Raw genomic sequence first — 25,379 nt, forward strand, 5'->3', positions numbered from 1 at the left:
CTTCCGTTCTCCCGAAGGAGAGGAGACACTGAGGCCTCCCCGGTCGGATCTTAGAAGCCCAGGCATAATTAGTAAGCATGGTGGGTTCCGCGCTCCAGATGGAGACTCAGCCAGAGTGAGAGAGAGAGCGACATGGGGAGACCAGTATTTCGAGAAACTGATCCCAATTCTTTATTTTCCAGAGTCTGTTTTTATACACTGAGATGTTATACAAAAGTCACGTGGGGACAGCAGTCCTGACTTTTATTAAAGTCAGGTGCTTCACACAAATGTATACAGAGGTCTTAGGGGTGTTACATCATCTTCTGGCCAGGGGGGCCTGCTGACAATTTACGACCCTCTCCTTGTGACAGCGGTCAGTCAATCAGGATACTTATTTCTCCAGGGCTGATTATTCTCAAAACAGACGCCACCCAAATAAAGTTACATTCCTACAGGGTGAGGGTGTAGTGGGTTTTAGTTAAGGAAAGAATTTACTTAGCCTAAGGTCTAACGTGATTAATATCAAAGGTTAATACTTATTTCTTCTATATATTCATTAATGTGTGTAAGGGCAGGGGATGTGGAGACTTAGCAACAAACATTGGCTCAACAAATGAAAAACCCTTCACCAATACAATTTCTAATCAGCCCATTATACTTATACTAATAGTTTTCTAACTTTTCTAAGGAACCTGTTTTTAGAAGGTTTAAAGCATCTCGTGCCTCTCACGGTTGGGAGGCTGTGAGCAATCACATGTGGCCGGACAAGCCTGTCAGGCAGGCTAGAGAACCTTCAGAGGAGTTTGTAGGTTAAAACAGTCTTATCACGCCCAGGAATTATTATTAACTGGATCTCTAGGTTAACTCCTTCTCCGAAAGAGGTCGTGGGGGACAGCCCCCCGTAAAGTCAGAGGTGTAGGTAAGAGCACAAGGTAGTAAAGTAGGCAGGCTCTGGTTATGGGGGTAGACGCTCGAGGATTTCCAGGGGGACTCCTGAGGCTCGATCCCGCCTTTGCGTATGTCGAGCCTCCTTCCTCATGACCTTTGCCATGGGCGGAGTACCTCACTCTGGCCCCCAACATAATCTGATCTGAGGTGAAGGGGACAACAGAGGATGAGATGGTTGGATGGCATCACTGACTCAATGGACATGAGTTTGAGCAATGTCTGGGAATTGGTGATGGATGGGGAAGCCTGCTGTGCTACAATCCATGGGGCCACAATGACTCAGACCCGACTGAGCAACTGAATTGACTGACATGTAACTGAAGTTGTACAGCAGAGGCTAACACAGTGCTGAAATGCAACTACACCCAATTTAAAAATTTTTTTTAATCTTCTGGCTTTCCAATTTATGAATCTCCCATTGGCAACTTGTTTCCTAGGATCCAGCCTCCTGCCCCGTTTTTCTCACTTCCCTCCCTTCTCTCTCTTTTCCTTTCCTCTCAGCTTTCCCCCAATCCCTCTTATTTTCTCATCAAGAGCCACTCAGATATTGTCTTTCTTTTCATTGTTCCTTGTTTTTATCCAATAGGTAGCATGTTTTCATGTAACATATTCCCTAGTGTTAAATGTTAATACTGTCTATCCCCCACCATACCTGCAATGTCATTGTTAAATGACGGAATGACTTCTGGGTAGTAAGACCTAATTGAACATAGTGACCCATCTACAGAAATCATGTGACTGTCAGAAAGGAGGTGGTTTTGCCACTGAAGTAAAAAAATGAAGCACTCCAGTGGAAAACACCATGTCTGTCCAAGTGCTTTTTAGGCAAGAGAAAATCTATCCCAGAGCTCTAAGTATGCTCATGTGTTCACTCATTAATCCATTTATTTGTATCTCCCTCAAAAGATAAAATTGCAGTTCTTCTCTACTGTTTGTAACTAGTTATCTTTCCTTATAGTTAGAATCTCAGACTTCCGACTTGGAGGCAGATTTTCATTCTCAACAATATATCATCTGAAGGCTATGTTTGTTTAACAAGAATTTTATGTTCTATAAAAAAAATGTGACATTTGAAGAAGGTGATGGAGAGAAAAAAGTATATAATAAAACAAATACTAGTATGTTCTTGAGGAATTCTGTATAAAATGTTGACATTTCTGAAGGGCACTTCTATATTTGTTTTGTTTTATTTTTTATTTTGCTATTACACCCCTAACCTATCATATGTGGTATCCGTAACTTTCAAAACTGCCAACAATCAGCCCATGTTGAAGTTTGTTGTTATTGTTGGTGGTAGTAACCCAGTGATCCTTTCACTTTTACTGTTCTTTGTACAGTAACCTTACTAATCTCAAGAATTTGAAATTTGGATTCTGTACAATTACATGATTCCTCAACCTTACACTCAATTCTCACCTGTGGTTAGAAGAATACAAGTTCTAACATGTATGTGTTCATTCATTCATCAAGTACTTACTGAACACTTTGTGCCAAGCACCCTGCCAGGTACGGCAGATAGAAAGTGAGTAAGACATCACTTTTGCCTCACAATGTCTAGAAGTCTCGACTAAGGAAGGAGGCAGAGCTGTGCACAGACAATCAGGATGTGTGAAATGCTATAAAAGAACTGTTGTGTTCGGGGTGCTCAGAGCTCACAAGGAGAGTCATCCTACTCTTGTTTTGTTGGGAGACTACAGGGAGAAGAGACTGTGGCCAAGGGAAATTTGAGAGAGGAGATAGGAGAAGTTTGAGCTGAATTCTGGGATGACTCTGGCATTGCCACTTGGCTGAGGGACACTCAGCTGTGTGGGAGGCATCTTCAGTGGTTGTGGCTGCAGTGAAGTGAGAAAAAGAAAGATGAGCCGCAAGACTGAGAAGGTGGTATGCTAAGTCACTTCAGTCGTGTCCAGCTCTTTGTGACCCTATAGCCCACCATATACCTTATCCCACCAGGCTACTCTGTCCATGGGATTCTGCAGGCAAGAATACTGGAGTGGGTTGCCATGCCCTCCTCCAGGGGATCTTCCCAACCCAGGGATGGAGCCTGCGTCTCTTATATCTGCATTGGCAGGCAGGTTCTTTACCACTAGCACCATCTGAGAAGGTAGTTCAGTTCAGTTCAGTTCAGTCACTGTCGTGTCCGACTCTTTGCAGCCCCATGGACTGCAGCACACCAGGCCTCCCTGTCCATCACCAACTCCCAGAGTTTATTCACACTCATGTCCATGGAGTCGGTGATGTCGTCCAACCATCTCATCCTCTGTCGTCCCCTTCTCCTCCTGCCTTCAATCTTTCACAGCATCAGGGTCTTTTCCAATGAGTCAGTTCTTCCCACCAGGTGGCCAAAGTATTGGAGTTTCAGCTTCAGCATCAGTCCTTCCAATGTATATTCAGGACTGACTTCCTTTAGGATGGACTGGTTGGATCTCCTTGCAGTCCAAGGGACTCTCAAGAGTCTTCTCCAACACCACAGTTCAACAGCAGATTTTAACTTGAATGAATGGCTATAGAAAGATCTTAAGGAAAGTAAGGGGTGACCTGACTAGCTCTGTGCTTTGAAAGGGAAACCTGAAGGCAACATAAGGGCATAATCATGGGCACCCAGAGGTCTCCCATCTCTTTGCAGCCGGTATAACTCTCTGATGCTATTCCCAGCCTGTCTGGAAAATCATCAGAACCTACTTCATACTGCCACAGATTGGGCATTTCCAACAATCTCTGGAAGTTCTGAGAAACTCCTGATAGAGTGGCACAACCCGCCCACAACAGAGAGCCCCTTTCTAATGCCTGGGCCCAGGCTGTTGGTACAAGCCGAAGTGGTTTCATCATTTCCTCTCAGAGTGATTTCAGGATATTTCTAAACCTCTTGTGGAACTGGCCCTTTTCTTGATCATTTCCTTCTGAATGCAGCTCCTGTGTACCTCTGGAGGAGTGGCTATCACTGTCATCGTTAGTTCACTTCTCCTTGCCCCTCTTTCTGGAGGCTGTGCAGTGTGACTGTGCTCTCGCAACCAGTGTCCACATTTATGCTGTAAGGCTTCAGCACTTTGCATAAAGTCACCAGATCTGGGTCCAAACTTTGTTGGGGGTTGGGGGAAGGAGTAGATTTCAATACACTGGTGCCATTCAATGGATGTTAAATAACATAAAGCATCATGAAAGAGGGGCTTACATCCTGCAAAGAAACCTTGTGAACTAATTCTTTATCCCCTGGGATTTTGATCCCAGGACAATTAAGAGCTACAGAGTACCTTTTCCCCAAATATAAGGTGGCAGAAATAGCACTTTTTGAAAAATCAAATTATATTCTGTTTTCAGGTTTCAGCAGAAAACTTGTGGCAGTATTTCTCACTGTCTTTCTAGTAGATACACCTATTAGCATTATTTCTTCACAGATTTCAGTGGGCAAGTGCCTGAGAAGGTACTTTTCTCCACCTCACTGATGAATTTTGCAATAACTGAACTTTATAAGAATATAGAAAATCATGAGTCAATCTCCCAATGCACTTGAAAATAATTAGGTTTTCTATCACATCCCTTTATCTCCTTATCAGAGAAGGATTTTTAATCAGGCTTTCTATGAATGTGGCTAAATTATAGCGTAGAATCACTGAGAATATCTTAAATATTAAAGCAGCTACTGGCGTCTCTGGAGCCTTGACACAGGTGCCAGGATCTCCACATCAGTCCTGCTAACAGAACAACCCAACAGCCTCTTCTTATAAAGAAATGTGAGGTTTAGTCCTTATTTTATTCCATTTAATTAGAAAACAACTGAAAATCCTGTCTTGCATTTTCAACACATGTTTCCAATTAGTGCAGCCAAGCGGGACCCTGAGTTTGATAAAAGCACTGACGTGTACCTTTGGTGCCTGTACAATGTACTCTTTCATTTTACAAGGTGGCTGAAGTGCAGTTTTAAATATCTTTTTTTTTTTTTTTTTAATGTTAACAAAAACCCAGGGGTATAAACTTAGAAAAAAAAGTAAAGCGAGGCAAACCCAATTTTGTTTGAATTGCCTGCCTAGACTTTTAGAACCCTGTATGCAGAGGAAGCGTATTTGGCAGACTCTACACTGGGCGTTTACGGGCTTGTGTGCAAAAAGCATTATGGCTCATGCGACTCGCGCTCAGAGGCCATTAGATGGGAGATCCGTCACATCAGGAAATACCACTTACTGTACTGTAAATTTGCTTCATGTGACCGATCTGCTTAAAAGGCAGTGGAAATCCCATTCAAATAAATTGTTTCAGACCAAGCTATAACTGATAGGACTCTTGCCTTCAGCGCGACTCTTTCTGGGTAACTTTTGGAAGCTCGTGTGTCTTTAAGTAGGAAAGTAAAACTGGTGTCCAACAGCCTGGGAATTAGATGTGGAAAAGCCTAATTTAGGTCACTGCATCCCACCTCCTGCCAAAATAAAGGGAACTAGCAAGAGGGAAAAGTAAGATAAAACAAGTAAAAGACTTTATGACTCCTTCTCATGGTGTGTGTTCTGAGCTGTCCCAGGGACAGTGGAATGATTTTCCACTTTGGGTCATGGGAAAGCATGATGTCTTTTGTCCCAGAAGGTTGAGGCACATACTGTTATAGGGTCCTACATGAAGATTAACAACAGGCTTCTTTGTGCCGGATTTTATTGTCAGAACTACCATTCCATTTTTGACCCGTAATTGACAGACTAGAGAAATGTGCTCGTCGAGAACAATGAACTCCATCTCCTAGACTCATCACCAATTGCTCAGAAATATCCAAAACTGCCAAGATAAGAACACAAATCTGAATAGAATAAATCTAAATAAGTGGATCCCTTGTAACTAACTTAAACTTGAGAAAAAATAACTCAAACAAGAACACTTCAGATCTATTCTCTCAGTAAATTTCAAGTATATAAAACTTTATTATTAAGCATAGTCATAAGTTGTGTATTAAGTCTCTAGACCTATTTGTCTTATAAACTGAAAGTCTGTGCCCTTTGATCAATATCTTCCATTTCTTCCCACTCCCCAAGCCTATTATAACTATCATCATACTCTGTTACTATGAGTTTGGCTTTTTTTCTTTTTAGTTTCTACATATAAGTGAGATCATATGATATTTATCTTTCTGTGTCTGTGATTCACCTAGTATAATCCCCTCCAGTTTCATCTATATTGTTTCAAATGGAAGGATTTCCTTCTTATTAAAAGCTGAATAATAGCCCACTATATGTGTATGTATGTGTGTGTGTATATATATATATATATATATATATATGTCAGTTCAGTTCATTCTCTCAGTTGTGTCTAACTCTTTGTGACCCCATGGACTGCCCATTTTATATATATATATATATATATATATATATATATAATTTTCTTTATTCATTCATTTTTTGATAGTTTATTTCTTTATTCATTTTTTGATAGTTTATTTCTTTATTCATTCATTTTTTGATAGTTTATTTCCATGTTTTGGCTACTGTGAATAATAATGCTGCAATGAACTAGTTTTCAACAAAGGTGCCAAGAACACATAATGGGGAAAAGATAGTCTCTTCAATAAATGATGTTGAAAAAAACCAGATTGCCACATGCAAAAGAATGAAAGGGCTCTTATCTTACACCATATTCAAAAATCAACTCAAAATGGATTAAAGACTTAAATGTATGCCCTGAAACCATAAAACTTCTAGAAGAAAGCAGGAGGTAAGCTCCTTGATGTTGGACTTGGAAATGAATTTTTTGGAATTGACATCAAAGCACAGACAACAAAAGCAAAAATAAACAAGTGAGACTGTGTCAGACTAAGAGGTTTCTGCACAGGAAAGGGAGCCAGCAACAAAGTGAAAAGACCTGTGCAATGGGAGAAAATATTTGTAAGTCATATATTTGATAAGGAATTAATATCCAAAATATATAAGGAATTTCTACAACTCAGTAGCAAAAGCAACGAAAGCCGTATTTTAAAATGGGCAAAGGTCCTGAATGGATATTTTCCCAAAGAAGCAGTATGATGCCCACAGGTATACAAAGAGATGCTCCACCACACTAGTGATCAGGGCAACGCAAATCAAAGCCATAATGAGATACTACTGCACACCTAGGTGTGTGAGGTGTTGGGATGACTATCACCAAAAAGTAAAAGATAGTAAGTATGGGTGAGGTTGTGGAAAAAGGGAAACTTTTGTGCACTGTTGGTGAGAATGTAAACTGGTTGAGCCATCATGGAAAACAGGACGAGGGTTCTTCAAAACATTATAAATACAACTACCATATGATCCACCAGTCCCACTTCTGTATGTATCCAAGGAAAATGAAATCACTCTCTTGAAGAGATATTCGCACTGGCGTGTTCATGTTAACTTTAAATATACAAAGTAAAAATCTGAGCTTTCACCATATGTGACTGTGTAGGCCCTCCCTGGTTATTGTTTATCATTTTAACCAACCATTTGGATCAGACTTCAGGTTTCTGCTCCTTCTGTGGGCCACCAATCATTCCTTTATCTCCCTAGAATGAGTTCCTTAAGCTGCTACCACCCCATCCTACTGCTTCATCCCCAAAAGGGGCATCAAACCTTTGATTCTCTGCAACACAGCAGAGACCAGGTTGTTACTTCAAATAAATCTTTATCAAGCTCCCCAGGGGATTCCATATTGGCAAATTCAGTAGTTATTCCATGCTACAAATCTGATTACTTGAAAACTCAGCAGGTATGCAAGGAAGGCACACCGCACTGACTTAATTTAATTACCGAAGCCACCTATAGGGAGTCTCCAGTAGCATGCAGCCATGTTGCAAGAACCAACTTAATCAACACATTCTCTCCAGCACACATATAGGCACCTCCCTCAAAGCCCTCTAACCTGTCCTCCCTCCTGGGCCAAATTACCATGAGGCTCCAGAGGAAAAAGGAAGCCCTCATTTCATCATCCTAGAGTTGGCTTCCTAGCCCATCGCTGTATATCCCAGGATCTGTCTCTTTGTAGGATGACCATGTTAATTCTCCAAGGGAAGCTCCATGCTCTGCCCGAGCTAGTCTCAATCTATTAACTTCAGCAGGCAAATGGTTCAGTATCAGTCTATTTCTCCCAAACTGTTGCTGTTGAGTCAGTTCAGTTCAGTTCAGTTCAGTTGCTCAGTCGTGTCCAACTCTTTGCGACCCCATGAACCGCAGCACGCCAGGCCTCCCTGTCCATCACCAACTCCCGGACTTTACCCAAACTCATGTCCATTGAGTCGGTGATGCCATCGAACCATCTCATCCTCTGTCGTCCCCTTCTCCTCCTGCCCTCAATCTTGCCAAGCATCAGGATCTTTTCACATGAGTCAGCTCTTCTCATCCGGTGGCCAAAGTTTACTACACTTAAATATGGGGTGTCTGCAGCCCAGTCAGAAGTCTTTTATAAAATGTCAGATTCAGACATAGCCAACTTTCCTGCACACTTCAGATTCTCTGATATGAACATCCTGTATGGGAACCATAATGTAGAAACACATGCATTTATGCGCACAAACACACACCTACACACTCACATACCGGCCTAAGTGCTCTTAGAGGGGCTTCTTAACAACCAACAATGTGCTATTATAAAGCAGCGTAAATCTATACAAAGGAGTTTTCTGCTCTCCTCCACCACAAAAAGTGGCTTCAGAGAAGAGGAAGTCTGTTAGATTATATTTGATTTATGTGACTAAATGGACCTTTAGGTTTAAAGTGTCTGAATCCAGGTTATTATTTCTCCCCCAAGAAGAACAGAGGGTATTTACTTTCTCTGTTTTTCAGAACTGAGAGGCATACTGGGTTGCTTTTCCCAGAATCAAAAATCTGTCTGCTCCAGCTATCTCTTCTTAGGATATAAAAAATGACTTGCAGCATCAAAGTGGCAGATTCCTCAGCTGCCGCCTTTTGGTGTCTAAGAACTTTGAAGTGCGGTCTCACGCAGGAAATCCCATTGCATCTGATTTGCTGAGGGTTTGTGGTTTACACACATCACTTCTCTATAATCTAGGCTTCCTTTATCTATTAGATAATAGTGATTCTTTGATTCCAAAAGGTTTTCATGCCATGCAATAAATTCTCACAATATCTTTTCTGAACTGTGAAATGATAGCTGTGTCTAGAAGAAAGACAGGAATATTTTTCTAACTGTAGACCTGTCATTAGGAGAAATGATAAAGAGACTTGGCATGTAGTTTCTTAGGGTGGCCTATAAGAAATTAAATCTGATTAATTGCCTTTTAAATAAACACTCTGCAATGAATCAGAGCCATCTCTCTCTTTTTTTTTTAATTTCTGCTATATGGGACTAGCCCATTATATAAAAAGAAAGCTTTTCCTCCATCTCTCCCTCTTGATCTCTCGTGAGCTCGTCATTGGGTCCCCACTGTTGTAACTGTCTCTGGCTTTCCCATGAATAAAATGTACCTCCTCAGGTCTCTTGTCCTGGGACATTTCTGAATGACAGAGTAGGTAATAATTTGACGCCAAAGATAGATGAGAGTTAATTTGTACTGGACTTTCCTTTGTCTTGTCACGTGATCTGCTTGACAGGCTTTCGCCGACCTAACCCAGAGTTACTGACATAAGATTTTAGTTGTTGTTTAGTTGCTAAGTCATGTCCAACTCTTTTGCAATCCCATGGACTGTAGCCTGCCAGGCTCCTCTGTCTATGGAATTTCCCAGGCAAGAATACTGGAGTGGGTTGCCATTTCCTTCTCCAGCGGATCTTCCCAACCCAGGGATCAAACCTGTGTCTCCTGAACTGGCAGATGGATTCTTTCCCACTGAGCCACCAGGAAAGTCCAAAGATTTTAGACTTTGCAGCCAATCAGTGGGGCTTTTCTTTTCATCATTTAGTGACCCTCGAGTGCACAGCATGGGCACGTCTGGGTTCCTTCCATGTGCAGTGAAGATGCTACCCAGAGGCAATATAGTGAATGCAGGTGCTTCAAACAATTTTTAAAATATGGTTGTGGACCCTTATTTCAATAAACTCTACATTGAATCTCAGTATGTAAAACAACAAAAGAAGAGTTGCTTGGTTGGAATAAGATCCTGGAGCTCTGCCCCCTCATCCTTTGGGAACAGATTTGCAAGCAATTGGTCCTATGATTGAGAGAACAGATTCAAGAGTCAAACAGTTGAGTTGAAACCCCAGTTCTGGATAACCCTTGGGAAATGGCTTCCTTCCTGAACTTGAGTTTTGTCCTTTCTGGAATGCAGCCAGTAGTCTTACATTTCAGGTGGATATGAGGATTAAATGAGATCATATAAAATAGTATTAAGCACAGTTCCTGATGCACAAGAATCACTCTATTAGAGGGGCAGGTTATTAATGTTAAAATGCCACTTCCTTTGTAACCAAAACTGTTACAGAGGAGGATGGGGCAGTATGAGCAGGAGGCAACAAAAGCTGGTGCTGGTGACTAACCCCTCCCCTGAGGATAGTGGAACAATCTTATAAACTGAGTTAAATCACTCTCCCGCTGTGACTGACAATGACTAATTCAGCAGAAGGGAGTTGGCCACCCTTATTGCAACGTTGATAGGACTTTGTGTACAGAAATTCAGGTCACCGATGAGCTTTAATCCCATAGCTCCTGCCACAGTTCTTATCTTAGAAGACATTTACTCATTTGCAGAAATTTCAACCTTTCACATAAGCTGAACAGAATTTCCTGGGCATTCCTAACAGACTTCCTGGAGTGAAATACACTCCGTTAATGGTGTATTGAGAGCGTGTTGGTGTATAAAATATTAGCGTGGAGAGAGACAGAGGATTTGAAAGATGATAAGTAATGGGAATATGAACTGGAACGCTCATGTTGAAAACAGAAAAATGGTCCCCTTGCACCACAATATTTGAATTCTTTCAGTTTTGCTCTGCTGACAGAATCGCGAAACACAATATTTCAAGTAAGTGTGTTAGAAAGGTATTGGCATTAAACTAATATCGAGCAACTTGAATAATTTCTTAGAAGTGACTGAAATACATTTCCTCACTTTTTCTTTCATTTGTTCATATTGCTCCAGATAGGATTGCACAAGCGATGATCTTGCAAGAAATAAGACCTCCACTGCAAGTGGTATGTGCCATTAAAATACAAAAGAAGAGGCTCAAGCCAACAAAACTGAAAAAAGCTCATATTTTTCTTCCCCTATTTTTAATTTGTCTAGACTCATTTCAACATGGTCTGATTTGCTGATCCCAAACCTGAATATGTCATCAAGACTTTGACAGGATACTGAGAAAGGACAAGAGCCCCCACTCATGTTGCAGCTATTTTAGGGCTATTTTTACTTCTCCAGCTCCTTATGACCACTGGGGCCTCTTAAAGCATATGAGAGGTCATGTGAATTTTGGCCCTAAGGATCTATCTCTTGTTGCAGAGTCCCTGATACCCCAATTCTCTAATCCATGGTTTTTTAGCCTTGGCTTTTGTCTGACTATCCCCCCACTTAGCGAAAAGGTAGATGCTTCTAGAAGCCTGTTGTGCCCACTCTCCACATCTTGCCTCCTGGGTCACTCAGATGTGCTCCTGAGACAGGTCCCAGGAGCAGAGACATTGTCATCATTTCCTCCTTCTCTAACTTATATCTGAAAGAGACAGAGGTGAGCCAGTACCTTCCGGAGTCCTCACTGCATGTCTGTGTCTCTGCCTGTGAAGAGCGTCAACAAGCTCAATGGAACTCATAATCTCCCTGCTGCCTTTAGCCGCGTCTTTTTCCTACCTGGGTGTTTTCCAGATGGGAGAAAGGTACCAACCTTATCATGGTTATTATTGACTCTTCCATCTCCCTGACCAGATGTTGTTCCCCGTCCTAGCCCCTAGTCAATGAGCAGATTTTGTTGTTTCTTCTTCTGTTATGGCCAGACTCTAATCTTCTTAAATTTTCTTATAAGATGGTAACAATAACCCTGTATACGAGACAGCAAAAGAGACACTGATGTATAGAACAGTCTTTTGGACTCTGTGGGAGAGGGAGAGGGTGGGATGATTTGGGAGAATGGCATTGAAACATGTATAATATCATATATGAAACGAGTCGCCAGCCCAGGTTCGATGCACGATACTGGATGCTTAGGGCTGGTGCACTGGGACGACCCAGAGGGATGGTACAGGGAGGGAGGAGGGAGGAGGGTTCAGGATGGGGAACACATGTATACCTGTGGTGGATTCATTTTGATATATGGCAAAACCAATACAATATTGTAAAGTTAAAAAAAAATTAAATTTAAAAAAATTAAAAAAAAAATAAAGGCATTGGAAAATAAAAAAAGTAAATAAATAAAATAATATATTGTAGAGAAAAAAAATTTTTCTTATAAGTCCTGTCATATGACTCCTCCTCCCTCCAGTGACATTTGTATCGTTCTCTGCTTTGTTACCCCTTCCCCTAAAGCACCCTATTTGACTGACACTGAGTATTCCATCTCATCACTTTCTTTCTTCACCTCCATTCGTCTGCAGTCTGCTCTTCCATTTGCCTTGGGTCTCCTTTCTCACTCTACTCTCTGAATTCTCTTCCCCTGCTATTGCTCTTTCAAGTCTTGAATTAGATCTCACTTCCTGAGGAACGTTTCCCTGCCACTCTACATCCTGATTAGACATTCCTCCTAAGTCCTTTCCTAACACGGTGTTTCCCGACCATAATATTTAGCATATTTTGTTGCAACTGTGTATTTGCCTCTTTCCCTCATGCTGTCATTTGTAAAGATAAAAAGCCAGTCTTTCTTTCTCACTGTTCTGTTCTTTGTACGTAGAACAAGTCTTCCCGAATGAATAAATGAATGAATGAGTATAGTGGAAACAAACTTAAGTATTCAAACAAGAAGTGTCAACATGCCAAATGTGTCTGAGAGAACAAGTGAGCTGAGAACCAAAAAAGTGACCTTCGGGCTCAGACGGAAAGAGCTTATAACCAAGACAAGAACACTTTCAGTGGGACAAGGGGGACAGAAGCCAGAGGAGAGTGGGTTGAAACTGGCTAGGACATGAGCTCATGTAGACAGCGAACATAGACAAGTTTATTGGAAAATTGTGCCGTGATATGAAGACATTGTTGATGCAGGAGGGAGAGGGGACACTTGCAGGAAGAAACACATGAAAGATTGGAGAAACTGCTTATAAGGAAGTCAGAACTGTCCTTAGGGTCACACATAAGGTAGTCACAAAATAAGGGAAGCAGAGTTGGACTGAAGTCCGTAAGCACATTTTGAATCCCAAGTTCTAATACCATTTGCTAAGCTAAATGAGTTGAACTTCCAGAAAGCTCTCAGAAAGAGATTTTCAGTGTTGCTTAACTATGCTTTGTGCAGAAGTAAAAACTTTATTGGTAGACTTTGTTAGCCTGTGGTGATAGCAATATAAAGGGAAACAGCTGTAACTGAGATGCAGGCAATCCTTCGGTTCAGTTCAATCACTCAGTCATGTCTGACTCTGTGACCCCATGGACAGCAGCACACCAGGCTTCTCTGTCCATCACCAACTCCCAAATCTTGCTCGAACTCATGTCCATCGAGTTGGTGATGCCATCCAACCATCTCATTCTTTGTCATCCCCTTCTCCTCCTGCCTTCAATCTTTCCCAGCATCAGGGTCTTTTCTAATGAGTCAGTTCTTCGCATAGGGTGGCCAAAGTATTAGGGTTTCAGCTTCAGCATCAGTCCTTCCAATGAATATTCAGGACTGATTTCCTTTAGGATTGACTTGTTGGACCTCCTTGCAGTCCAAGGGACTCTCAAGAGTCTTCTCCAACACCACAGTTCAAAAGCATCAATTCTTCAGCACTCAGCTTTTTTTATAGTCCAACTCACATCCATACATGACTACTGGAAAAAACCATAGCTTTGACTAGACAGACCTTTGGGGCAAAGTAATGTCTCTGCTTTTTAATATGCTGTCTAGGTTATAGCTTTTCTTCCAAGGAGCAATCGTCTTTTAATTTCATGGCTGCAGTTACCATCTGCATTAATTTTGGAGCCCAAAGAAATAAAGTCTCTCATTGTTTCCTTTGTTTTCCCATCTATTTGCCATGAAGGGATGGAACCAGATGCCATGATCTTAGTTTTATGAATGTTGAGATTTAAGCCAACTTTTTCACTCTCATCTTTCACTTTCATTAAGAGGCTCTTTAGTTCTTCTTCACTTTCTGCCATAAGGGTGGTGTCATCTGCATATCTGAGGTTATTGATATATCTCTCAGCAATCTTGATTCCAGCTTGTATTTCATCCAGTCTGGCATTTTGCATGATGTACTCTGCATATAAGTTAAATAAGCAGGGCAACAATATACAGCCTTGATGTATTCCTTTCCCTATTTGGAACCAGTCTGTTGTTCCATGTCCAGTTCTAACTTGCTTCTTGTCCTGCATACAGATTTCTCAGGAGGCAGGTAACGTGGTCTGGTATTCCCATCTCTAAGAATTTTCCACAGTTTGTTGTGATCCACACAGTCAAAGGCTTTAGAGTAATCAATAAAGCAGAAGTAGATTTTTTTTCTGGAATTCTCTTGCTTTTTTCTATGATCCAATGGATGTTGGCAAATTGATCTCTGACTCTCTGGGACCCTATGGACTGTAGCCCACCAGGCTCCTCTGTCTATGGAATTCTCTAGGCAAGAATAGTGGAATGGGCTGCCATGCCCTCCTCCAGGGGATCTTCTCGACCCAGAGATTGAACAGACGTCTCCTGTGGCTCCTGCATTGCAGGTGGATTCTTTACCACTGAGCCCCTGGGGAAGCCCCTTGTAACATCCATATTTAATAAAGTACAAAGATTGCTTAATATTTAATAAAGTACAAGAATCTACCTGCAATGCAGAAGCCACAGGAGACGTGGGTTCAGTCACGTGTAGATCCCCTGGAGGAGGGCATGGCAGCCCACTCCACTATTCTTGCCTGGAGAATCCCATGGACAGAGGGGCCTGGTGGGATACAGTCCATAGGGTCGCAAAGAGTCAGACACGACTGAATGGGACTTAGAATGCACACACACAGAGATGTTACAAAGGTACAGATAGTTGTGCAGCAAATAACCGTGTATCACCACCTACTTAAGGAAGAACATCTCAGTAAATGCCGTGACCTGGTGCATCTTGAATTTAAATGACTTTTCTCCCAGTTGTTCAAGTCTCTATTCGAAGTACAATACATATTTTGGCATGAAAAAACAATATTTCCACTGTGGAAAGTCATAACCAACTTGTTGAAGTTTACACAGAAAATATTTTTGGTAAACAAATCCCAGTGCAAGGTTTCAGGAGGAAAGTATCAGGGTCATGATGACAAAAGCAATGGAGGAGCAGCAGATGCGGCCCAGGCCTTCCTCGCTGTCATCAATCATAAGCCTGTCCTGCCCTGGGCTTGCCAACCAGTAGGTCTTGGGCCCCTAGGGGGAGCAGAATTTATTGTAAAGGGCCTGTAAATCCATATGCACATTGAGTATAGTAGACTAAATAAATAATATGTCATATATGCACACACTGCTATTTTTTTTAATGTCTGTGGAGGAAATTTTGAATAAAATACAAGCTTGCTTTGTGAAATTAATAGCAGCCTTTGATCAATATGTGTTTTCTCAAACTACACATGTGAGAGTATAATGTATATAGCATGATACATTACATTTTGAGTCCTCATACTCAAAAAGGTTGGTCTCTTGCTACTGTTATTGCTAGAAAGCCTTTAGATGATGATTTACACAGGAAGCAAAAAGTGTTCTTTAATATTTTAAAAATTATTTACATTATAAAAATCTTTTCTTCAAAACGATAGTAGTATGTTTCAACACACAAACTTACTTTATTCCCTCTTTGCTTCTGCAGGCTGCTTTTGTGCTAAAGGCCTTCTTAGTCCACATTCAACACAGCAAACACGATCAAATCTTGTAAAAGTCTGACTGGAGTTTCTCTCCCTCCTTTGAGCACAGAGAGTACTTCTAGCAGAAGAAAAGTAGGATCAGAAATCCCAGCTTGTACTTCTCTGGTGGTCTAGTGGTTAAGAATCCACCTGCCAATGCAGGGGACACGGGTTTGATCCCTGGTCTGGGAAGATTCCACATGCTGTGGGGGCAATTAAGTCCATGTGCCACAGCTACTGAGTCTACGTGCTGCAACTGCTGAAGCCCACATACCCTAGAGCCTGTGCTCCGCGACTAGAGAAGCCTGGACACTGCAGCTAGAGAGTAACCTCCACTCACTGCAACTAGAAAATGCCCAGGCATAGCAACCAGACCCAGTGTAGCCAGAAATAAACAACATTTTTAAAAATTAAAAAAGAAAAATCCCACCTTCCTTTTACTTGCCTTCTTTTGCCTGTCCTGGACCCCGCTGGGCTGCTTCTTTCAGACCTGGCTCATTTCTAATTTGCCCAGAAGGAGCTTCGTTTTATGTTTCATTCATACAGAGGAGCCCAGAGGCTTCTTGTGCACTTCCATCCAGTCAGGTGCTTGAATAAATGCACCTTTCATTGAGTGTTGATTTGTTTAGTTGTTATTTGTTTCAAATACATTTGTCCCTTCTCACCAACAAGAGAACAAGCTGCCCAAATATCTGAGCACACAATTCACATCGTGTGTTGAGGAGTATTGACCGTGGAGGAAAAGTGGCAGGCACCCTTGTCTCGTGTTCTCTTTCTCATTAGCATCTAATTGAGTGGCAGAGATGTGCTTTCAATGGAGGCAAGTTTGATAAAAACTTCCCTGTGGTGCTTCCCAAGGTAAGATAGCGCCCAGGGCGGCACAGTGACCCAGCATCATTACTCTGAATCCTATAATGAAAAATTGATTTCTTTAACAAGGTTCTCTCAACCCTCTGATCATACAAGAAAAACCTTAAGTTAGTGTTGGCAAGCATTTGACTTTCCTTATGGTGTTCCCTGCCCTCTCTCTGTCTTTCTTTTCTTTCTCTTTCTTCTTTTATTTTTGAAACTGAGAGAGTATCTAGGCCTCACATTCAGAGTTTTAAGCACAAATTAACAATAGGTATGTAATTTTTAAAGCATTGTTTTATATTCATTGTTGATATATTTTCTAGCTACTTCCTATTGAAGGCACATAATATATTCTTTATCCATTTAGAGTAGTGATATAATCTTATACAATAGTAGGAAAGTGAGTCAATTAAAGAAAAGTATTATTTAGATATTAGAGGTTTCATGGTACAGCAAAAACCATGTGTTTTTTCAAGAACAAAGTTTGTGTGATCCTCTCCTGTCACAAAGCAAATAGATTACAAAGAGACACAAAATACTAACCTGTGAGCACAAAGTAGTTTATCAAGGTGGAAAAGCCATTCATCACTCAGCATCCTTAATAAGAGGACCCAGCATAGGTCAACGTTATGGCCATAAGGTGGTGAATTCTGGCTTGACCCTTTCTGCACACCAGCAGACACCATTACCCCTCGCTTTGCCCCAGTATCTCTGAAAGTAAAGAATGAGAAAAGCAGTTTAAATTCCATCATAGTTTTAACCTGGCAGTGTATCATTTTTCCCATGCCACAGAGTCACAGGCTCCATTAATATGAGGGGTTAAAGATTACGTTCTGAGTAGCTGGGAGAATAGTTCTCAAGTGCATTACTCAGCTCAGGGCAGACGTCACATAGGGAACTGGCTATCGTTTTCAAGAAAGTGGGTGTAAAACTTGCTGTTCCTTTCTATTTGTCTGTGAGATAATTCTGGCTCTCCCTTCCCCTCCAGGATATGGCTGCCAAAATGAATTAATCCCATACCTACCTCATTCATGATGATCTCCACAACAGGAGAAGTAAATGTTTCTTACTGCTAACTGGAAACATTTCCCCCAAATGACTGCAGATAGCCGGGGTGCCTGCTCCTTTGATGGATAATTGCAGCAACACTTTTTTTCAGCAGAGTGGAGACAGCATCACAGTGGGATCAAATGGTTTGGAGTCACTCACTCTGACGTACCAACCCTGGCTGTCCTGCTGCCGAACTATCTTCGCCAGCCAGCCACTTAACCTCTTTTTGGAAGGCCGCTTCCTGCAGAATGAGACCTGCTCACATGGCTTCTTGTCTGACCACAGATAAGGCAGATACTGTCCAGAGGCGGTACCCACAGCTTAATCCACTGTGCAAAAAGTGCTTTCCAGAAGTTTGTACTTTTTAAGTGATTTCTTAGGTCAGTTAACTTCAAATACTCCCCACCAACATCCAAGACTCCTACCAGACAGAAAGACCTTGCTTGTACTGAAGAGCATTTCTTTGCGTGATTGTGGGCTCATTAACCATGAAGTGTGGTATAGAAGGAGTGGACTTGCTATTTTTTCTGTCTCTACGTTGGTGCGTACGTCACTAAGTCACTCAGTTGTGTCCAGTTCTTTGTGATCCTATGGACTGTAGCCCACCAGGCTCCACTGTCCATGGGGATTCTCCAGGTAAGAATACTGAAGTGGGTTGCCTTGTCCTCCTCCGAGGATCCGCTCAACTCGGGGCCTGAACCCTTGTCTTTTACATGGCCTTCCTGCATCCGCAAGCAGGTTCTTTACCGTTAGCGCCACCAGGGAGGCCCCTATGTTGGTGGGTATCATCTAAATGGAAAAGTTTTCAGTTATTTTGTTGTTTGTTGTGTTTTTTCCCTTTGTTTTTGTTTGTGCTTTGAAACTGAATTTCCTGATATCTGCAGAAAACTTGAGGAATATGCTTTACTTCCTAGAGAAATAGTTTTTATAAAGCAGAGATATCATTTGTGATTCGTGGAACAAACATGCTTTACCTTTAAGAATCACCTGGAATGTTGAGAAGATGTACTTATATGTCTACTTAGCCTGAGAACAGATAGTCAAACTTTATTGTGGAAATATTCACACATAAAGATGACACCTTTACCTTTTGCCTCAGCTATTACCAAAGAATTGGATTGAGTTGGAACAGATATTTGCTGGGCAATAAAGAACACATAGAGAACAGATTTTTATTTAAACACTGGCAAGCTCAAGGTGGTATCTTGTGTGGACAAATTAGCTTGTGTGCTTGAGCCAAATAGCAGAGAGCAAGAGATACCTAGTTTTTCAGAACCCTGTCCCATAGGTTGATAACCCTGCTAGTTATTTCCTACATGATACTCTGGTAGACTGAAAAAGCAAATTGATTTCCAAAACTTAACCTATGTTTCCATAAAAGCACAACATACATGGAATGTTTTAGTCACACCAGATGCTTTGGTTTCTCATTTTTAATATGGAACTAACTGGATTAAATTTAAATCTCTTAGGTATAAAGTAAAACATACATTTAATGCATTTCTACAACTTTTGTGACTATAGAACGTGACAAATGGTGGTAAACTAATTTGTGAACGTAACCTTGATACCGAGGGTTCAAAGGAAAAGGTTGTGACAGACGAGACTGATGAGAAATTGTGTGTGTGGAAGAGTATGGTGAAATGAAATAAAAGAGACCTCAGAAACATTTTTTGTACCTCATTTGGCCCAATCTGTTGACCACTTTGGCCTTTCATCTGTCTCATTAGAAATAATTTTCAACAAAGATATCCATTAGGCAAATTACAAATGGTGTGTTAATGTGTTTGATGAGGTTTTTCATTTTTCTTTCTTTGAAGCTTTGAAGACAACTTCTGGTGATTATTATAATTGAAGTCCACTTGCACACTGGATTCTCTTTATTTCTCATTAACCACGATTTGGGGCTGAATTTCCACCATGGGGAAGTAGCATTGGTGCTAATCCCAACTTGGCAGAATTATTGGGTTCCACCCCGTAGTCACCAAAACATGCGGGTTTAGTCAGAACACCAATTCATCCCTTCCTAATATCAAATCTCTTCTCCATCCTTCAATAACCCATTCATAGATAAGAGGGAGAGGGAGAGACGTGTGAGTACACTCATTGAATAATAGGAGTCAGCCCTCTGAGATGTCAAAAGAGATCTGAGATACTCATTTTTTGAGTCCCCTGGAATATTTTAAAAAAGAAGAAGTGCCAGACAGGAAAGCAAAAACTGTATTACAATTTAAGTACTTAAAATCATGCTTTAAACACCTAAAAAATAAACTAACCTTTTTGGAATGCAGATCAAATGGCCACATTTGAGGCCCTTTGTGAATATAAGGCCCTGGATAGATGGCACTTCTGAAGATCTCTATTTCCCAGCCATCGTGACTCCTGCTCAGATCTGTATGGAAGTTCCAAGATCTTTTAGCCTCATTTGATAGATAAGAAAACTGAGGTCAAAGACTGTAAATTATGTGCTTTGCAGCCTGGCTGATTAGTTGATGATAAAGCATATCTCAGTGTCCTCTGTATGTAGACAGAAGGCAGGAGAAGAAGTCTTGTGTGGGTGGGATGACTACTGTCAATTGGTCAGGTGATGCATATTGAGAGCGTTATTGCAGGGAAATAAAAATATTGGTCAAAGGCACCATAAAATGGACTGCTGCTGCTGCTAAGTCACTTCAGTCGTGTCCGACTCTGTGCAACCCCATAGACGGCAGCCCACCAGGCTCCCCCGTCCCTGGGATTCTCCAGGCAAGAACACTGGAGTGGGTTGCCATTTCCTTCTCCAAATGAAAGTGAAAAGTGAAAGTGAAGTCACTCAGTCGTGTCTGACTCTTATCGACCCTATGGACTGCAGCCTACCAGGCTCCTCCACCCATGGGATTTTCCAGGCAAGAGTATTGGAGTGGGGTGCCATTGCCTTCTCCTAAAATGGACTGAGTCATGGCCAGATGTGGTTAATCAAGACCCTAGATAGAAATTTCCACACAATTTCGCTGAGTGTTGCAGTTATAACGCTACTCCATAACGTGAACCCAGAAATTCCTTATTTCTAATATTCTTACTCTGTTTTTGGTCCTCTGGTTGGGAATCCATGTGAGATCCCCATGGGGAGCATTCAGGCATGCTAAGTCCCATAAAGAGGTGACGGCTTTTTCCAGTGAGTGTCTAAGCTAGGAAGCAGGGATGTGAGGAGTTGATTTTGACTCAGTCTTTTGTGAGACACTCTCTTCTCTGAGTCATGCGTTAATAATTTGGATCTCAGAAATGATTTTATTTATTTAGGGGAATTTTACTTTTCTAGACAGCCAAAATAATTCCTCCCTTTTAGATATCAGAAGCAGGCATTGGAAAAGCTGCTTTCTGTGTCTCTCTCATATTGTTGGGATTCTAGGCTCCTTGGTAACTTGGCCAGCCATGTTGAAGCAAATGTTAGGCAAGCACTATTGGCTCTATCTCCTCAGAGATCATTTCCAGCTGTTAGCACAACACAAAATATAAGATCTTCTAAGCCAAGAAAGCTGGAAATTTTTATTGACTCCCCCATACAAAGTTGGATGCAGTGATTCAAAGGAAATGACAATCCCCTGTGTTTTGAGGGTGACAGGATACAGGTATAATACAAATTAAACTGTAATTTGCCTTGTAGGCAAATTAATTATATGTATCAAAACCCTCAAATGCATATATTTTCCAATTCAAAATGGCAGACTGAACACATGCATTGAGCTCCCATTTCTTCAAAGACCTCATTGGATTCGTGGTGGTGGTAGTCAGTCTCTCAGTCGTGTTTTGACTCTCTGAAGTCCCATGGGCTATACAGTTCACCAGGATCCTCTGTCCATGGAATCTTCCAGGCAAGAATACTGGAGTGGGTTGCCATTTCTTCCTCCAAGGGATCTTCCTGACCCAGAGATCAAACCCCACATCTCTTGTGTCTTCTGCATTGGCACGCAGATTCTTTACCACTAGTGCCACCTGGAAAGCCTCCTCAATGGATTAAAATTATGGAAATATAGAATAGAATATACCTTTTATATCTGTATCTCTGAGAGTTCAATCAGGAAAATTTAGCCACGTAGTTCAATAGAGAGAACTCAACATGGGGAAATATTTATGAAGGTGTCAGAACATGTTAAAAAAGGAAAAGATAAATTAACAACATTGGGTGCTACTACCCCTCTAGGGCTTAGAAGGACCAAAGAAGAAGGTATTGCCACCTGGAGTCCAGGAGTCAGTACTCGGTGGCAGGAGCTGGAACTATGAGGAAAGGAGCTGCCTGGAATCAAGAGATATTGGACACCATGGAAAAATGCAACCACTTTTAGAGATGTTGCCCAAGGCAGAAAGAGAAGAGAGAAATATCCTGCCTCCTCCCTTCTTCCCTTTCTCCAATATTCTATCCATTTCCCTCTGGCTTAACCTAGGTCGAAGCCAGTTGGCATGGACATGTCATTTGCTAGAGTCACTTCCCTGTGAGGGAGACAAGAGCCGAGGAACGGTGAGTAACAGCCGAAAGCAAAGCAAAAAGGCAGCTGCCTGGCACAACAGACAGGAGAGTATGTGTGTGTGTGAGTATTGCTAAAGGGTGAGATATTTAATAACTTCTGGACTACAAAATATAGAATGGGAGCCATTAGAAGAAAAGGGCAGAGAAATCGTTAGCCTGGAATAGATTCTGTCAGCTCTGTATGCAGAGGAAGAAATCTAATCTGCCCTGTGGAACCCCAGATGCCTCAGTGCAGAGTCAGCAACATATCAGAGGGAGAGTGAAAGATGGAGTTAAAAAGAGAGATTACTTAAAGGTCTGAATATGTTCTGAATTCTTCCAGTCGGCACCACATCCCCAACATGTACGCCATGAGCAGGCAGCCAACATTTTACCCCCAGGCAAAACTTGTTGACTCTTTAAAGAAATTGAACAAACCAGGAAAAGATAGCGTTTCTAAATGTGTTGGTGCCCCAGAGGGAAGCCATTATCACTGAGGCATTTTAGAGGCGCTCAGCCTGACAGCCAACTCTTCGATCAGAGTTCACCAGCCAACACTGCCTGACCCATCCTAGGAGGAAGTCTCAGAAGGGAAGAGACCCACTAGGAAAACAGTCTTGTTCACACAAAAGCAGAAACATCTCTTCCATCTACCCAAGCCTCCTTTTTTAATAACTGAAGAAGTCACTAGAATGTGAGGAGAGCTAGCAATATAAAAGGAGAAATACCAATTTCTAAAAAACAGAAAAGCACCCTTAGAGTAAAAAAAAATAACTTATGGAACAAAAAAGAACTGTAAAAACCATCCTTTATGGTCTCAAAAAGATGCAAGGAAGTATTACACCTATAAAACAAGAAATAGGACAAGGAGGGAACAAGAAATGGGAATTGAAATGTAATTGCCAAAATAAAAAATTTAGGAGAGACCCTAGAAAGATAAAAATCAAAGAAATCTTCTAAAATGTTAAGCAAAAGAGGAACAATAAGAGGAACAAGTTGAGAGGACCTATATTCAACTAATAGACACCTCAGAGAGAGAGAGGAGGGCAAAGAAGTGTTGAATTCTTCAAGCGAATGATGAAAAGATATGTTCTAGAGCCAAAAGACAGAATCTTTGGTATGAAATGGTTCACTGTAGGTTTATTGTTTACTCTAGGTGGAAAGTAATTTTCCACCTAGAATTCTCTGTAACTGTAATCTCAAAGATAAAAGCCCTATATATGTTTAGGTCTAAATGTCATCTTCTGCAAAGCTTCTTGAGAGTGCTTCAGCAGAACAGATCAGGAACCTAGGAACTGAGGAACAGTAGATCTGATCCAAAAAAAAAGAGTAAAGGCATGTCCCAGGTTGCCACAGGTCTAGGGCAGCAAGACCATAGATCAGGGATACGCTTCTGGGACGATCCATGGCTTGTGCAATAGCAAATATGGATTAGAGTGTGGAAAAACTGAAGGACAATTAACAAAAGGCATGGGGTGGGTAGTAATTGAAATTCCAGAGGAAAAAGTTATACTTGATCAAAATAGGAAGCAACCTAAATACTGTGATTTTAAGGACTCCATGGACCTTCTTGCTAAGAACAGTATTCTTTGGGTGGCCCAGATTCTTATACAGCAGCCCATAGAGGAGGCTCTGGAAGCTTAGTCTATCACTTGACATGGCATAGATCTGTTTTTGCACTAAATCTTGATAGCTCAGTTGGTAAAGAATCCACCTGCAATGCAGGAGACCCTGATTCAATTCCTGGGTTGGGAAGATCCCCTGGAGAAGGGACAGGCTACCCACTCCAGGATTCTTGGGCTTTCCTTGTGGCTCAGCTGGGAAATAATCTGCCTGCAATGTGGGAGACCTGGGTTCGATCCGTGGGTTGGGAAGATCCCCTGGAGAAGGAAACAGCTACCCACTCCAGTATTCTGGCCTGGAGAATTCCATGGACTGTATAGTCCATGGGGTTGCAAAGAGTTGGACACGACTGAGCAACTTTCACTTTCATGACTCCAGCAAATCTGTTTGTTGATTTCTGTTTCAAGAAATTACCTAAGGGCATAAAATGGCAGATTTAGTTTCTCTGGTGATTCCAGGAGAGAACAGAGTAATAACTACCTGGATTGTTTATATGTCAAAGTAAAGCTAACAAAAGATGTAACAAAATTGTTCTGAGAGGAAAGATGGACTAAGAAATAGGATACTAATAATCTCATCTTTAAATGGGGGTCATGTATCAAGAAATACTCTCAAAATAGTAGAAAGAAACTGGAATGTAGTTGTATTATCTAAAATTATAAGAGTAATCAGAACTAAAAGTAATGTTTAGTTTTGTACAACTAAAAGTAATAATATAACAAACACTGAAAGAAGGAGGTAAGGGGGGTGATAAAAATAAGTAAATCCCTGTCTTTATCTCAAGGAGTCATTGCCTATTGTCAAAAGGAGTTAAATAGAAGACTATTCGTGTTATCAATCTCTTTAATACACAAAGTGTGGTCTATGAATCAAGTCTTGACATCACCTGTTAGAAAAGCCAAACCTCAGCTCCCGTAACCCCTGCAGAACTACTGAAGTGAAATCTGCATTTTAACAAGATCCATCAATGTTTCATACATGCATTAGAGTTTGAATAGCACTCTTTCTTAACAGTGATTCTCACATTTAGGTATGCGTTTTTATAGAATCAACTTGGGAGATTAAAAAAATATATTATTTTAAAAAGGGCAAAGCCCAGACCCCACCTTAGGAAATTACATTTTAAATGGTCTGGGATAGAGTCCAGAAATATATATATATATATATATATATATATATATATATTTTTTTTTTTTTTTTAACAGTCTCCGAAGTGACCGCAATGTGTAGTCATGGTTGAGAATTAGTGATCTAGAATAACTGTGGTAAGTGACCAAGAGAATAGAAACATAAACAATTTAGAAAATTTGCTTCTGGATCTATCTAGTCAATGGGAAAGCATGAGAAAGAAGACAATTATTTGGATTGTAATAAGTTTTGAAATGTTTGCTCTATACCTTGTGAATGTATTACTTTGAAATGTAGGTCAATTTTTTATGCATATACCCTTTGACTCAGCAATCCTACTTCTAGGCTTTTTCTTAATAAGATAATTCACCAATGATACAAATATTTATGTTCAGAGAAGTTCATTATAATGTTCATAATTTTAAGACTTATAATCTATAAATACTGCACACCCATGTTTATGATAG

The 25,379-nt window shown here is 41.0% G+C and overlaps 1 protein-coding gene across 2 annotated transcripts in view; it reads left to right on the top strand.

The window, feature by feature from the left end:
- XRCC4 (X-ray repair cross complementing 4) overlaps positions 1 to 25,379 on the top strand; it is a 379,323-nt gene that overhangs the window by 303,400 nt on the left and 50,544 nt on the right. The window contains exon 8 of one of the 2 annotated variants that reach the window (XM_070794006.1): positions 17,617 to 19,345. The exons of the other annotated variant lie outside the window; for it this stretch is intronic. Within the exon in view, the coding sequence (XP_070650107.1) occupies positions 17,617 to 17,635 (19 nt within the window). The 3' untranslated portion in view covers positions 17,636 to 19,345. Of the gene's footprint in view, positions 1 to 17,616; positions 19,346 to 25,379 lie in introns of those variants that run through there. 2 annotated transcript variants of the gene reach the window in all.

The sequence above is a fragment of the Bos indicus genome, chromosome 7 (assembly GCF_029378745.1).
Source record: "Bos indicus isolate NIAB-ARS_2022 breed Sahiwal x Tharparkar chromosome 7, NIAB-ARS_B.indTharparkar_mat_pri_1.0, whole genome shotgun sequence".
NCBI lineage: Eukaryota > Metazoa > Chordata > Mammalia > Artiodactyla > Bovidae > Bos > Bos indicus.